This window comes from Podarcis erhardii, assembly GCF_964252035.2.
Source record: "Podarcis erhardii genome assembly, chromosome: 2".
NCBI classification, from domain to species: Eukaryota; Metazoa; Chordata; class Lepidosauria; order Squamata; family Lacertidae; genus Podarcis; species Podarcis erhardii.
This window is the reverse complement of record NC_138498.1, coordinates 122,741,489-122,758,288: the sequence shown is the minus strand read 5'-3', so window position 1 is coordinate 122,758,288 and position 16,800 is coordinate 122,741,489. Positions and strand designations below refer to the sequence as shown.

General features: G+C 43.7%; 1 protein-coding gene across 6 annotated transcripts in view; it reads left to right on the top strand.

Annotated features, from left to right (window-relative positions):
- The window catches only part of LOC309336511 (uncharacterized protein), a 218,366-nt gene that overhangs the window by 195,573 nt on the left and 5,993 nt on the right, over positions 1-16,800 (top strand). For 5 of the 6 annotated variants that reach the window (XM_081852357.1, XM_081852360.1, XM_081852359.1 and 2 more), the window contains 5 exons: positions 1,101-1,420; positions 4,121-4,300; positions 8,739-8,982; positions 14,115-14,434; positions 15,668-15,841. In XM_081852357.1, coding sequence (XP_081708483.1) covers positions 1,101-1,420; positions 4,121-4,300; positions 8,739-8,982; positions 14,115-14,434; positions 15,668-15,841 — 1,238 coding nt within the window. The remainder of the gene's footprint in view (positions 1-1,100; positions 1,421-4,120; positions 4,301-8,738; positions 8,983-14,114; positions 14,435-15,667; positions 15,842-16,800) is intronic. The other variant, XM_081852358.1, reaches the window with a different exon arrangement.

The window sequence follows — 16,800 nt, the reverse complement described above, 5'->3', positions numbered from 1 at the left end:
CATGTGGCCAGCATGACTAAGCCGCTTCTGGCGAACCAGAGCAGCGCACGGAAACAGCATTTACCTTTCCACCGGAGCAGTACCTATTTATCTACTTGCACTTTGACGTGCTTTCGAACTGCTAGGTTGGCAGGAGCAGGGACCGAGCAACGGGAGCTCACCCCATCGCGGGGATTCGAACCTCTGACCTTCTGATCAGCAAGTCCTAGGCTCTGTGGTTTAACCCACAGCGCCACCCACGAGAGTCCATATGTACATGTTAAACGGCTTAATAAATTGTTCTGTGCACAATTGGCTTCCTGCAGCCAATCAGAAGCCGCACTTTGGTTTTCGAACGTTTCGGAAGTCCAAACACACTTCCGGAATGGATTCCGTTCGACTTCCAATGTACAACTGTATATATTTTGTGGTTTTATATTTTGTTTGTTTTTTAAAAAATAATATTTATTAAATTTTCAACAAGAAAAAAGTTACAAAAATAGTAAAAAAAAAAGAATACAGAAAATACAAAAACCAGAAAAGTAAAAATAGTAAAGAAAATTAAAAACAGTTAAAAATAAATCCCTCTTTCTATTTTCTTACCACTCATTTACTTATTTTCATGACTTCCTCACACCTCCCTTTTTTGTATTCCATTTAATAATTAGTTCAGCAAATCCATACCCTCTTTGTTTACCCTTAATTTCTTATCTTCACATATTGTAACTTCGAATTTTTATCTAATATCAATCCATTTTCACATTTTCCTTTTGCCTTATTGCTAAAACCGCTTCATTTCATTCCAACATCATTAACATTCAATAATTTTGCAGCGTTTCTGTAAATAGTCTTTAAATTTCTTCCAGTCTTCTTCCACCAACTCTTCTCCCTGGTCTCGGGTTCTGCCAGTCATTTCCGCCATGTGGTTTTATATTTTGAATTTGTCCTCTGAACTGCCCTGAGACCTCCGGGTTTTGGGCGGTATATAAATTCAATTAACAACAACAACATCCAGCTGGACTCCTCAAGCCAGCTAGTTTTGTTAGGGAGAGAGAGAGAGAGAGAGAGCTTTTCCTGCTGCCTTTTTGTATACAATGTCTCACTCTTGCATGTTGCCGTAGGTGGACCAGAGATGAGACCCAAAAGATGCTCTCTATAATAGCTCAGAGCGCCGGCACCAAGGTGTTTATGAGCAGTAGCACGGCTACCAACGAGAAGTACTGGAAGTCCTTGCAGGACAGCATGCATGCCCTGGGATACTCGAGATCCACCTGCCAGCTCCGCGCAAAGTGGAAGCGCCTGAAGATCGACTTTTTCAATCGGGGAATCAAGGCAGCATGTGGACAAATTCGAGTTAAGCATCCTCCTGCCTTCTACAAGGAATTAACTGCGATCTGGATCGCGGCAGGGAAGCCGCCTTTTGGGGAACGCAGAAAGCCTGGTAGGTTTTTTTTTTTAAGGAAAATCCTTACTATTTACAGGATATTCTGTTTCTGGGTGTGGTCAGTGGCGTAGCGTGGGTTGTCAGCACCCGGGGCAAGGCAAGTAATTTGCGCCCCCTAACCCGTGGATTTGCGCCCCCTAACCCTAACCCCCAGATGTTGCGCCTGGTGCGGCCGGCCCCCCCTGCACCCCCCACGCTACGCCACTGGGTGTGGTTCCCTCCCATATTTCTCTCTTGTTTTATTATATTTTTATTGATTTTTACATATAATTTCCAAAAATCATATTTTCTTATCTTATACAATGTTTTGGACTTCCATCAACCACATCTGAAGATTTTTCAATCTTTATCACTTAATGTACATTTCATTAATTTCCTTATTACTTCTAATAATCCTTAACTAATAATTCTCTTCATAATCTTCTCTGCAATATTTCACATAGTCCTCCTTACAGAACTGTCATGTCGTAAAAACATCCTTCTTTTTCTTTACATTTCCAACATTTATTACTTGTTTTGTACATTTTAGCTAATTTCACTTGTGTAATATACCATCTGTACATCGTTTTCATCACATTTTCTTTCAAGGCATTACATGCTGTAAATTTTAATCCTTCTTTCCAGTTTTTCCCAGTCTTTTAACTGTATGTTATACCCCAAATCCTTGTCCCAATGTAGGTTTTTCCCACATTTCTCATTCCAGCATTCCGCCTCCCCCCCCCCAAGCCTATAAGCTCTTACAAGACTACAGAACTTGAGTTGTCGTTCATGCATTGCAGGGGGTCCCTTGGGGTCCCTCCCAAGTCCAATTCTATGATTCTCATGACCCAGGTGGTTTATCTAGGCCAGCCTTCGCCAATCTGGGGTCGATGGGAGTTGTAGTTCAATAGATATAACAACACTGAAATACAATGTGTGACCGGAAAAGTTTGGTAAACGGTCACAGAAATCAGACAGCGAGTAATATTCAAACATACAATCAGCATCAGAAACCCATGAAATGCTCACAGTTGTGTACAGAGATGAAACTGTAACTCAAAAGACAGCATATGAGTGGTTTAAGCCTTTCCGTGAAGGGCAGCAAACCATCAAAGATGACCCACGGTCTGGCAGACCGTCAACAAGCAGAATGGCAGAGTTTGCGAGTTATTGATATGGGATTGGCGTTTGTCCATCCAAATGCTGGCGGAAGAATTGCATATTCTGTGTAAAACCGTTACTGAGGTTACTGAGTTGTCCCACCCTCCATATTCTCCCGATCTGGCCCCACCAGATTTTTCTTTTTCCAAAACTGAAATCTGCACTGAAAGGGCACATATTTTCCAACATTTCACACATCCAAGCTGCTGTGAAGAGGGAACTGAAAGCAGTATGAAAAGAGGACTTCGCCAGAAGTTTCCAACAGTTCTACGAACATTGTCAACGGTGCATTGTATCAAAGGGGGGTCTACTTTGAAGGCCATCACCTCCTGGCAAATAGAAGGGGAAGAAATGGAGGCAGTGAGAGATTTTACTTTCTTGGGCTCCATGATCACTGCAGGTGGTGACAGCAGTCACGAAATTAAAAGATGCCTGCTCCTTGGGACTTGGTCCAAGTCGCAAGGAGGTTAGATTGGTCTCAAGTAGGGCCAGGGCCTTTTCAATACTGGCCCTGATTTGGTGCAACGCTCTGTCACAAGAGACTAGGGCCCTGCGGGACTTGAAATCTTTCCGCAGGGCCTGAAAAACAGAGCTGTTCCGCCTGGCCTTTGGTTTGGACTCAGTCTGACTCTTATGTTTCCCCTCCCCTTATGGTTTTGATCTATGGGCCACTTTTAAAATGAGGCTGCATTTTAAATTGCATTTTAACCTGTATTTTAAATTGGTGTGTTTTCCCCCCCTCTAATTTGTTTTTACTGTAATTTTCTGGTGTTAGCCACCCTGAGCCTGGCTCTGGCCAGGGAGGGCAGGGTATAAATAAAAACTATTATTATTTATTTGCCAACAAAGGTCCGTATAGTTAAAGCCATGGTTTTCCCAGTAGTGATGTATGGAAGTGAGAGCTGGACCATAAAGAAGGCTGATCGCCGAAGAATTGATGCTTTTGAATTATGGTGCTGGAGGAGACTCTTGAGAGTCCCATGGACTGCAAGAAGAACAAACCTCTCCATTCTGAAGGAAATCAGCCCTGAGTGCTCACTGGAAGGACAGATCGTGAAGCTGAGGCTCCAATACTTTGGCCACCTCATGAGAAGAGAAGACTCCCTGGAAAAGACCCTGATGTTGGGAAGGATGGAGGGCACAAGGAGAAGGGGACGACAGAGGACGAGATGGTTGGACAGTGTTCTTGGAGCTACAAACATGAGTCTGACCAAACTGCGGGAGGCAGTGGAAGACAGGAGTGCCTGGCGTGCTCTGGTCCAGGGGGTCACGAAGAGTCGGACACGACTAAACGACCAAACAACAACAACAACAAAGCTATGTATGTTTGAACATTTCTCGCTGTCCGATTTCTATAACAACATTGAGGAAAGCCAGATAGCAAAGGTGATGTAGAAAGACACATCATTTGCTCCATGCGAAGATCTATCTATACCAGGTATGGGGAAGCTTTAGCTCAACAAGAGCACTTTCCCTGGTTTCCGGAAACCAGTATTCAGAAAGCCTTAAGGCCTCCAGCTGTGTTTCCACTCATTTTGGTTTCTCTCTAAATTTCAGTGGTGGATGTGTGCGAGACGGACAACGAAAGCAATTCCACAAATGGGGAGCTACCCCCAATAAGGCCCTGCGACAGGCCAGCAACCACTAAGCAGCAGCCCAAAGAGGCACCAGCCACCAGGCTTCCCCTGCGGATCGTGGGACCCGAGGTGGTTGATACCGGCGGAGTCGCTCCTTTAGGTACGCCAGTCCCAAGCCATATTTATTTATGCATTTTGCTTAAATGTTTGCAGGCTGCACTTTCATGTAAAATGCCATCCGGCGGAATGCAATCTAAAAAGACAGTGCTGTGGTAACAACAATAAAAGCATCAAGCACGTCACTAGAAGTGGCAGTCTGCAATTATTCTGGAATTCCCACTGTTCTGTTACGATACGATACGATAATCTTTATTGTCATTGTCCCATACAGAACAACGAAATTGAAAAAATCTACATCAGACATTCAAAAACCAACAAGCCTGCTATCCCAGCCTGGTTAGCCCCCTAAAAACTCTGATACCCCATAATTAAATACAATATACTCCCATAGATACTACCTTACACTGCATTTAAAACCAAAACCGCGTTTGGATAGAAGCTGTTTCTCAGGCGGCTAGTCCTAGTCTTTATAACCCTGTACCTTCTTCCAGAAGGAAGAAGCTGAAAGAGATCATTTCCGGGGTGCACACTATCCTGCGCTATCTCTGCAACTTTCTTATGGTACCTGGAAGCATAGATTTGATCCAAGGTGGGAAGAGTGCACCCAATTATTCTCTCCGCAGTCTTTACAACCCTGGACAGCATTGTTTTTTCCCTGACCGTGTTTTTACGTAACAAACTGCTTTGATGTTGTTGCTGTTGCTGTTGTAAATTTTTATTGAATTTTCAAAAGTTTAAACTATGTACTTCCATACATAGAAGATTTGTATTTTCCCAACTTCCTGCCCCATATTCTATGGTGTTTTAATCCCACCCCCCTTCTGCTGCACAGTACCTTCTATTTCTTTTCAACCAGTGTGCCCTGGCACCCTAGGGTGCCTTGAAGGATGGTCAGGGGGGCCTTGGGCAACACCTGCCTCCTTCTTTCTTTCTTTCTTTCTTTCTTTCTTTCTTTCTTTCTTTCTTTCTTTCTTTCCCTCCTCTGATGCCCTCCCTGCATCTCTACCTCCCAAAGGCTTGCACAGCTGTTTGTGGCAGTAGCCCTGGCTACAACCTCCCCAGGCCAATGGTCCCTCTGGGGCTGGCCAGAGGGGGCTAGGTGCCATGAGCTGAGGCAGCCTCAGAGTAAGCAAGCAAGTGGACGAGGGCACACAGCTCCCAGCCAGCCCTTGCTGTTGGGGGTGGACAGACAGGTGTGGGGCCAGGCAGGCAGGTGCTTTGCTAGCCTTTCTTGTGCTTGCTGTGTGTAATGCCTGCCTGGGAGCTGAGTGCCCAGTGCCAAAGGGGAGCCTTTCCACCAGCCAGGCCCGGCGGTGCCCGCTGCTGCTGCTGCTGCTGCTGCCTCCCAAGGTGAGTAAGGTGGTGGCCTCATACGCAGCTTTTTTTTTTAAAAAAAATATTATTTATTAAAGTTTTAAAGGTTACAAAAAGAAAAAGAGAAAACACCAAGTTAAACAAAAACTAAACAACACATCACAATATAGAAAAAAGAGAATAGAAAAAAGAAAAAATAATTATAAAAAACAGAAAAACAGAAAAATAGAAACAATTAAAAAACACAACGAGCCTTCCCATAACTTATCTTTCATTTGCTTGTTTCCTTGACCTCCTCGCACCTCCCTTTTTTGTATTCTAGTTCGGTTAGCTATTTCAGCAAATCCTTTCCATCTTTCCCAATTTTTATCCTATAATTTATCTTAATATAATGTAACTTTACCTTTCATCCATTAACAGTCTATTTTTACTCAGTCCTTTACAATATTTCTGCTAAAGCCATATATTTTCATTCCAGCCTCCTTCTAACATTCCTTAATTTTACAATGTTTCTGTAAATAAGCTTTAAATTTCTTCCAATCTTCTTCCACCGACTCTTCTCCCTGGTCTCGGATTCTGCCAGTCATTTCCGCCAGTTCCATGTAGTCCATCACCCTCATACGCAGCTTTGGCCAGTCTCCGTTGGGCCACTAAGGCTGGGGGCATCCTCTTCCCAGGCCGCTGCGGGGGGTGTGACATGAGGAGACCCCTCTCTTTGGAGCAGGAGGGGCAGCCCAGAGACCAGGAGTGGTGGTGGCAGCTGCCCAGAGGACTCCCAAGGAGAGGGGAGAATAATAATAATAATAATAATAATAATAATAATAATAATAATAATAATAATAATTTTTTATTTATACCCTGCCCTTCCCGGTTCAAAAACCGGGCTCAGGGCAGCTAACAACAAATTTAAAACACTTAATTATAAAAGCAAACAAACTGAACAAACGATATAAGGGATTAAGTTATAAAAATCATGTGATAAAAAGGGATTGAAAAGGAAAGGAAAACCGGAGACATAATAGGGTGAAATGTATAATATTGAATAAGATTTGAAAGAGGGTAAGGAATTGCTGAATCTGATTGTGTAAAGGGGAACACAGAAAAGGGAGATGTGAGGAAGTCAGGAAAGAGGGCTATAAAGATAATAAGCAAAAAATTGGAATTTTTTTTCCTCTGTTTTTTGTTCTTTCTTATTACTTTTTCTTTTTTTTTTCTCTCGTATATGTTGGATTGTGCTGTTTTTGAATGTCTTTCTTTTTTGTTACCTGTTTTACTATGTAAAATCTTAATAAATATTTTATAAAATATATATATATATAAAAGCAGCATAAAGTACAGTATAAAAACATGAATAACAATAAAAATCAAAAATCAATTACTGTAAATTTCGCTCCATAACACGCAGATTTTTCCTCCTAGAAAGTAAGGGGAAATGTCTGTGCGTGTTATGGAGCGAATGCCTACAGATGGCGGGGGAATCTGCTGCAGTTGTGAGCAGTCCGTGGCTTGCTTTGAAACAGCAAAGCGGGTGTAAGCGGCTCCTGTCAGCGAGCCGAGCCGGGAGGAGGGAGAGAAGCAGAGCGGGCTTGGCTGCTTTAAAAAAACCCGTCCTCTATGTTCCTCTCTCCTCCCCACAGAGCTGCTAAGTAGCAGCGAAGCTTTTCAGCCAGCCTAGCCGGGAGGAGGGAGAGAAGCAGAGCGGGGTTGGCTGCTTTTAAAAAAAACCGTACTCTCTGTCCCTGCCTGCAGTTTTTTGCTGTCCGATTTTGGATTAGCCACTGTAGGGGCTGTGTGTGTGTGTGTGCTTGAGCTATAGTTCTCCTCCTCCTGCTTCCCCTTCGCTCTCCCTGCGCCCCTGCACTCTCCCTCCGACTTTAGAATTGACACTCTGTGTGTGTGTGTGTGAGAGAGAGGGCTCCTTCTCCTCCTCCTGCTTCCCGTCACTCTCCCTGCGCTGTCCCTCCGACTTTAGAATTGACACTCTGTGTGTCTCTCTGTGTGTGAGGGCTCCTTCTCCTTCTCTTGCTTCCCGTTCACTCCCCCAGCGCCCTGCGACTTTAGGGCCAGTTCCCTCTCTGCGTGTGTGTGTGTTTTGACCTCACTGCGCTTGGGGGAGAGTGTTGGTCGCAATTTTTCTTGATTTGTCTCAGAGTGGTTACTATCATGGTTTCCTTGCCGGGGAGGAGGGAGAGACGCAGAGCCTGCTTGTTCTAAAGGAGCAAAGCTGGAGAGGAGCCTCTCCTGCATTATCAGCAGCATCCTTCTCCACACCCCCCACACGAGCTCCTTGTCCCTTGAGTTCTTTTCCTTCCCTCCCCACTTAAAACGTGGTTACAAAGCACGGATCCACATGGATCCTCAGGATTTTTGCACTAGGTCACCCCAAATTCACCATCAGATCACATAGCATATCCATGGCTACAGCCTGCACCAAAACACACACGCACCCACTGTTTCATGGGGTCGCAATGGCGCAAAAACGTGGTTACAAAGCATGGATCCACATGGATCCTCAGGATTTTTGCATTGGGCTACCCCAAACTCACCGTCAGATCACATGTCTGTGACCACAGCATGAACCACAGAAATCATATATCCACTGTTTCATTTAGAATATTTTTTTCTTGTTTTCCTCCTCTAAAAACTATGTGCGTGTTATGGTCAGGTGCGTGTTATAGAGCGAAAAATACGGTAGATAATCCCCAGGGCTAGCTGGCTGAATTGGTCCTACTTGGGCCAGCGAGGAGGCCAGGGGAGAATTAGCTGTGGGGTCTCAGAGCGGATGGCTGAGGGAACAATACACAAGGGAGGGTGTTTGAAAAGGGGTGAGGGGCTGCCGGCAAGGGGGGACATAACAGGGTTTCTGAGCCCCACAGGGGTGCCGCAGAAAGAAGCAAGTTGGCCAAGGGAGCCATGGACTCATAAAGGTTGAAAACCTCTCTCTTGCACCAATACATCAAAACTGTGTTCCCCAGTTCCTTCTGTTGCTCATGTTTCAAATCTTGCTCACATCAAACTATAACATTTCCTTAAATAGTCCTTTAATGTCCATCTGAATTTGTTAAACCAATGTTTACACTGTGACGTTGCTTTGATATGCCCCGTAGGAAGCGGTGGATAAATAGGTAATCGCAGCAGAATCGTTTGCCTCCTCTCTCTTTCAGGAGGGGATGTTTGGGAGACGGACAACGAATGCCAAGCCCATCCGGTGTACGAGGACTGCGCTAGCTGCCCACACACAGAGGAGGACGACTGGGATCACGATGAAACGAAGAAGCGGGAGGGAACCAGAAGCAACGACAGTTCTGCTCATGTGTGTGGCAACATCTCCGGAATCGCAGGCCGCTCGCGAGACCAAACACCCCAAAACCCGGAGGAAGGGGAAGAGTGCCCTGACTGCTGGAAGAGGTGATTTGCAAGTACAACTGGTTGATATCCATACAGGAACCCAGCTACGGGGAAGGGGAAAATGTGTCTGGAGTATGGAAAGAGCTTCGGGTCAAGGCAACCCACTTTCTTCTAGGGACGCGCAAGGAATCTGTTTCCGAAAGGCTCTTATAGAAATTTTGGGGTTCGGATGTGCTCGAGCGTTGTCGCCTCTCAGATAACGCTGCTCATTGTTGGGCAGGGGGTGGGGTTTACAAAACAATAATAATCGAGGAAGCATAGGCAAAAAAAATCCCCTCCATATTTAATAAATACACCCAAGACTAAAAACACGTGAATGTCCCCCTTTGCAGTGTGTGCACAAATCCGCCTGTGTTTCTGCATGTGGGATCCTGTTGTCTGCATGACCCTCCACTGCGATTCCATTTAGGAACTGCTTTGCATGAAGTACAGTGGTACCTCGGGTTAAGTACTTAATTCGTTCCGGAGGTCCATTCTTAACCTGAAACTGTTCTTAACCTGAAGCACCACTTTAGCTAATGGGGCCTCTTGCTGCTGCCGCACCGCCGGAGCACGATTTCTGTTCTCATCCTGAAGCAAAGTTCTTAACCTGAAGCACTATTTCTGGGTTAGCGGAGTCTGTAACCTGAAGCGTATGTAACCTGAGGTACCACTGTGTCTCAAAGGTAATTTCACAATGAAGGAACGTCAATATTAGCCCAGCGCTCTCACAAACACCCACTCACCCCCTTCATACCCTACGCTATGCAAGTCTTGGGATGAACAAATGCGTTTTTAACACAGGTCGCTCTCATAACTGTTGGTTGATCTTGGTACTGCGCACACCAGGGTGGGGGCCAGATATGTGGCCCTCCAGCTGTTGGACAGCAACTCCAAGTATTATGGAACTTATTGGCCATGGCAGGTGAGACTGAGGAGAACTGTAGTCCAACCTCAGTGGGACGGAAATAGGTTAGCCATCCCTGCTCAACACTGACTGGCTGTAGCTCTCCAAAGTTTGAGAATGAATGGGTGCCACCCTGTGTGGGACGCCCTCCCATCGGATGTCAAGGAGATAAAGGACTACACAACTTTTAGAAGGCATCTGAAGGCAGCCCTGTACAGGGAGTTTTTTTTTTTTAATGTTTAGTGTTTTATTGTGTTTATTACGGCTGGGGCAACCCAGCCAGATGGGCAGGATATAAACAATACATATTGATAACAATCATCATCATCATCATCATAATTCATTATGGGTTTCCCCAGCCACTCTGGGCGGCTCCCAACAGAATATTAAAAACACAATAAAACATTAAAAACTTCCCTAAACAAGGCTGCTTTCAGATGTCTTCTAAAAGTTAGATAGTTGTTTATTTCCTTGACATCTGATGGGAGGGCGTTCCACAGGGTGGGCGTATTAGTATTAGTATTATTTGAAGTAGGGTCTCTCCCAGCCCTATTTAGTGAGCAGGGATATAGGTCAACAACAACAGCAACAAATACCCCGCCCATCTGGCCAGCAAAATAATAATAATAAAATGTAAAACATTCCTGATACAGGGCTGACTTCAGATGTCCTCTAAAAGCTGTTTTTTGTTGATGATGATGATGATGATGAGAAGAAGAAGAAGATGAAGAAAAAGACGACGACATTACAGTTATCATTTATATAACATATACTGTGTTGGTTTCTGAGGGGAAAGCAAAGGCATTATGTTGGAAGACGCGGGGTAGATAAAGTGCTCTTCACACAGCACATAAACTGTGGAACAGAAGAGGATTAGACAAATTCATGAAGGAGAGGGCTCTTAATGGCTGTTAGGCATGGTGACTCAACTCTGCCTCTGAATCACAGTTTCTGGAAACCAAAGGAGAACAGAGTGTTGTTTTGCTCAAATGCTACCTGTGGGATTCCCAAAGATATTTGGATGAGCACCATGAAACCAAAACGCTGAGCTAGGTGGGCCATTGGCCTGATCCAACAGGCTCTTTTTATGTTCTTACGTTAACCAGCCGAATTCCCCAAACCAACTACTGTATTTTTCGCTCTATAAGACGCACCATACCATAAGACGCACCTAGTTTTTGGAGGAGGGAAACAAGAAAAAAAATATTCTGGATCCCAGAGGATAGCCGCGCGAAGCCACTTCAGAGCAGTGGGAGGAAGGTGTTAGGATATTTCCGTTCCACCTTAAAAGGGAGCAGGCTTTGTGAGTCACAGAGTCTGCGTATTTCCTGTTCACAGGATGTTTCTGTTGTGTCTATGCTTTCGTTTTCTCTCTGTGCCTGAACACGCAAACAGGCAGTCATGTTTTTTCCTTTGTTCTGACCAACGCTGAACAAACTTCTAAATAATGCTCTCCTGCGTGCATCTTTCGCTGTGCGAATTCTGCTGATAGAGCGTGCATCAGCTCTGGAATGTGGCAAGCTTTTTTCTGGAGCTCGTGTCGCTAATTGCTGATACTGTATCTACGGGAAATCGATGGATCGTCCGGAGGCGACGTGGGGGCCATGATGGGCTTTATCTCCCTGGCAGTATTCCAACAGAAGGCTCCCCCAAGAGCTGTGCTCCCTTTAAAGAGCACGCGGAGTGTGTGTGCGGCTCTTGGGGGCTTTTCCCCGAGGGGGGAGAAGGGCAGCCCGTCAGTCCCTTCCCCCACCTCCCGGAAAAGCCCCCAAGAGCTGTGCTCCCTTTATTTTTTAATTTTATTTTTTAATGCTTTTTATTGACATTTTTCCAAAAAACGAAACAAAACAATCTTTACAATCATTCTTAGTGTCATCTTATTTACAATGCGTAGAATCATGCCTCGACTTCCTTCCTTCCCAGTTGCGGTTTTCTTAATACAGTTTCTCCTACATTTCTATACACGTTACAAGAGTTATGTTAACCCTGCTGTAGTTCTTAAACTTCTACAGTTGATTCCTATAAATGTTACAAATTTACCCCATTCTTTTACAAACTATGCCCCTTTTTGGTGTCGAATTTTATGTCATTTTCGCTAATTCTGTGTATTCAAAAAATTTAGCCTGCCATTCCATAACTGTTGGGATCTCCGGTAACTTCCATTTTGGGGCTACAAGAACCCTAGCTGCTACCATGGCGTATTGGAATAATTTATGATCCTTTTTTATTTCGTCCCCTATTATCCCTAGTAAGAATGCCTCCGTTTTTTCCGGGAAAGTGTACAGTGGTGCCTCGCAAGACGAAATTAATCCGTTCCCTGAGGCTCTTCGTATAGCGTTTTTTTCGTCTTGCGAAGCAAGCCCATTGACAGCTTAGCGGATTAGCGCTATTAGCGGCTTTTAGCGGATCAGCTGATAAGCGGCTTATCAGCGGATCAGCTGATAAGCGGCTTAGGGCTTAGGAAAAGGGGAGGGAAGGGAAAAACCCCCGCAGGAACTCGCAAGACATTTTCGTCTTGCGAAGCAGGCCCATAGGGAAATTCGTTTTGCGAAGCGCCTCCAAAACGGAAAACCCTTTCATCTTGCGGGTTTTCCGTCTTGCGAGGCGTTCGTATTGCGGGGCACCACTGTACCTAAAAAGTTTCTTAAGTTCATTATATATTAGATTCCAATTTTTTTTCATTTCGTCACATACCCACCACATATGGTAGAGATCCCCATCCTTACGTTTGCATTTCCAACAGGCTTTGTTACCCATTTTGTACATTTTCGCCAATTTGACCGGGGTAATATACCACCGGCACATCATTTTCCTTTAAAGTGGAACACGCTGTAAATTTCATCCTTTTGTTCCATAAATTTACCCATTTATCGTATTCTGTGTTGTAACCAAAATCAATTGCCCACTTTACCACCACTTCTTTTATTAACTCATCCTTGGTATCCCATTCTAACAGGAACTTGTACATCTTAGACAAAAGTTTTGTTCTTCCTTCCAAAATTTCTATTTGGTATTTAGATTTTTTTTAGCTGTGCTCCCTTTAAAGAGCCGCGTGGAACTGCCTTTCTCCATCCTGGGGGAAAAGCCCCCAAGAGCCACACACGTTTCACGCGGCTCTTTAAAGGGAGCACTGAGCAGAGCCTCCCGCCTGCATCTGCTCCATAAGACGCACACACATTTCCCCTTACTTTTTAGGAGGGGGAAAGTGCATCTTATAGAGCGAAAAATACAGTCGTTTTGCTAGAGGGAGAGAGAAGTCATCTTGATTTATAGTACCAATGCACGGTGGTACATAACACCAGTCAAGCTTGCAAAAATATATCATTTGCCCAATAATAAGTGTTGGAAATGTAAAGAAAATGAAGGTACATTCTTTCACCTTTGGTGGACGTGCCCAAGGATTAAGGCTTTCTGGGAGATGATCTATAATGAATTGAAAAAAGTATTTAAGTATACCTTCTTGAAGAAACCAGAGGCCTTTCTCCTGCGCATGGTCGGCCAATTGGTGCAAAAGAAGGATAGAACTTTCTTTATGCATGCCACAACAGCAACAAGAATACTTATTGCAAAGTATTGGAAGACACAAGATCTACCCACCTTGGAAGAATGGCAGATTAAAGTAATGGACTATATGGAATTGGCGGAAATGACTGGCAGAATCTGAGACCAGGGAGAAGAGTTGGTGGAAGAAGATTGGAAGAAATGTAAAGATTATTTACAGAAACACTGTAAAATTATTGAATGTTAAAATGATGTTGGAATGAAACGAAGCTATAAGGTTAAATAGGAATATGTAAAAATGGATTGATATGAGATGAAAATACGAAGTTATAATATGTGAAGATAAAGAACTAAGTTAAAACAAACTATTGATTTTAGTGTTGATTTTTGTGCACAGGCATGGTCCTCACAATAAACGGATTTGATTTTGATTTGATTTGATTTGATAAAACAAAGAGGGTAAGGATTTGCTGAACTAACTATCTGAACTGGAATACAAAAAAGGGAGGTGTGAGGAAGTCATGAAAATAAGTAAATGAATTGTAAGATATAGAAAGAGGGATTTATTTTTAACTGTTTGTTTTTTTTGGAATTTGTATCTTTTGTTTTTTATTTTTACCATTTTTGTAACTTTTTTCTTATTGAAATTTTAATAAATATTATTTTATATATATATATATATATATATATATATATATATATAGTGCCAATGCACTTCTTTGACTCTTGCATGTTGTCGTCCTAGATGGACCGGAGACGAAACCCAAAAGATGCTCTCTATAATCGCCCGTAGCCCCGGCATCAAGGCCTTTATGAGCAGCAGCACGGCTGTGGACGAGAAGCACTGGAAAGCCCTGCAGGATGAAATGCTCTCTCTGGGATTCTCCAGATCCAGCTGCCAGCTCCGCGACAAGTGGAAGCGCCTGAAGATTGACTTTTTCAATCAAGGCACCGAGGCGGCCTGCGGACAAGTCAGAGTCAAGAACCCTCCTCCCTTCTACAAGGAAGTGACTTTGATTTGGATTGCAGCTGGGAAACCACCTTTTGGGGAGCACAGAAAGCCCGGTATGTTTTAAAAGAAACCTTCTGATTTGCAGGGTCTTCTGATTTTTTTTTCAGGTTTATCATTCCAGTGTCTTGACTTTGCTGGGTTGAGTGCATAAAGCTAGGAAAGGCTGCTTCAAGGCACTTTTTATTAACTGGCTCTTCAAAATACAGTGGTACATCTGGTTAAGAACTTTTTTTCTTTTGTTTTTTAAACTTTTTTTATCCATAATTAAAACAAAATATATTATCCAGCAACATATCATCCTTATTCCCCCCCACACACACATTTTTCCTCCCTCCCCCCACCCTCCCACACAAAACCCACCCACCCCCACCCCAGGACTTCCCTCAGTTCCAGTCTTTGATTTCTCTAAGAATGCTGTTTTCTGCATGTTACACAGTTGTATAGATCCTCAAACGATTTAGCCGATTATTATCAATAAAAAGTTTGTGAATGTTTATTCAAAGCCAGCCAAGGAGTCCAGTCGCTTTGTTGCGTCTTCAAATACTTTGTAAAGGGTTCTTTAAAGTCACAGTTATCCTTGTCCCGTAGCTTGTATATCAGTTTTGCCAGTTCTGCATAGTCCATCAATTTTTCTTGCCATGATTCTTTAGTTGGGGTTTCTTCAGTCTTCCATCCTTGTGCTATTAAAACTCTCGCGGCCACATCTGGTTAAGAACGTAATTTGTTCTGGAGGTCCGTTCTTAACCTGAAACTGTTCTTAACCTGAGGTACCACTTTAGATAATGGGACCTCCTGCTGCTGCTGCCGTGCCTCCAGAGCACGATTTCTGTTCTCATCCTGAAGCAAAGTTCTTAACCCGAGGTACAGTGGTACCTCAGGTTACAGACGCTTCAGGTTACAGACTCCGCTAACCCAGAAATAGTGTATCAGGTTAAGAACTTTGCCTCAGGATGAGAACAGAAATTTCGCCACAGCGGCAGTGGGAGTCCCCATTAGCTAAAGTGGTACCTCAGGTTAAGAACAGTTTCAGGTTAAGAACATATCTCCAGAACGAATTAAGTTCTTAACCAGAGGTATCACTGTAGTGCTTTTCTCTGGGGTGGGGGAAAGGGTGCTGGCACTCAACATGAGCTACTCACCATAGGGGGGCACAGTCTCTCCCCCCCCCCTCCCCAAAACACTTTGCCTGGAAAGCTTTGAGGTTAGCCACCCCTGCTCTATACTGATTGGACAGTCCCTTCCTCTTCCCCCTCTGCCACTCACGTCGGTTTCTCTCTCCGTTTCAGCGGCAGATGCGTCAGAGACCGACAACGATTCCACAAATGGGGAGCCACCACCGATAAGGCCCTGCCACAAGCCAGCAGCCGCCGGGCAGCAGCCAGAAGGGGCACTGCCAACCGGGCCTCCCGTGCCAGTTGTAGGGCCCAAGGTGGTCGATACTGGCAGAGTTGCTCCTTTAGGTACTCAGGAGCCGAGCCGTTTATTTATTTATATATTTCCCCCCCAAAAAAATATTTTTTAATTTTAATAATCTTTATTGGTTTAGATTAAAAACATATATACATAACAACATTTGGTACAAAAACAGAAGAAGGAAAGAGAAGAAAGAAAAGGCACAAAGAGATATAAAGCATTATACACTTCTTCTACGTAAATGTAATAACGTATTAACACTTAAATTCATACAAATACAAACTCACAAAAAGAACAGAAAGGGTTTCTATATATTTAAAATGTTTCATAGACTGCATTTTCATACAAAATATTCCAGCTTTGATCAGGGCAGTGGTCAGAAAGCTGCCCCTTGACTGATAAGATTGTAGTGAGGAGTTTTTATGTGTGCATTTTTAAAAGGAAAGCATCCTTTAAGACTAGGTATTTTGTAACTTAAGGACATCGGAAGAGTCTGCTGCACCAGAAATGCCCACAAATTCTAGTGTTAGGAGAGAGGGAGGAAAAAATACTGATCTTTTGTCATTTTAACAGCTTTTGCTTTTCCAGTATTTTGTGTTCTTTTGTTTATTTCTGTTTTCTAAAATCCATAAAGGTTTTATTATAAGAACAGTGGTGCAAGCAGTTAAAGGCAAAACAAATAGAGACACCTTTGAATAAACGTGGACCCCTTTCAATAACCATGTTGATGACCAAAATCAGGACCTCCTGCTACCGACCGCTCAGTATTCTCAGTGGAGAGGTTACAATAAGTAATATGTCTGAAGGTTGAATCTGTAAGTGCATGTCTAGAGACAATGGATAAAACAAACACCATTAGATGTACTGCTGGATATGTGTTTAATGGTTATTGTATTTGTTTAAAAACCAATAAAAATTGTTTTTGCGCTGTGGGTTAAACCACAGAGCCTAGGACTTGCTGATCAGAAGGTAGGCGGTTCAAATCCCTGCGACGGGGTGAGCTCCC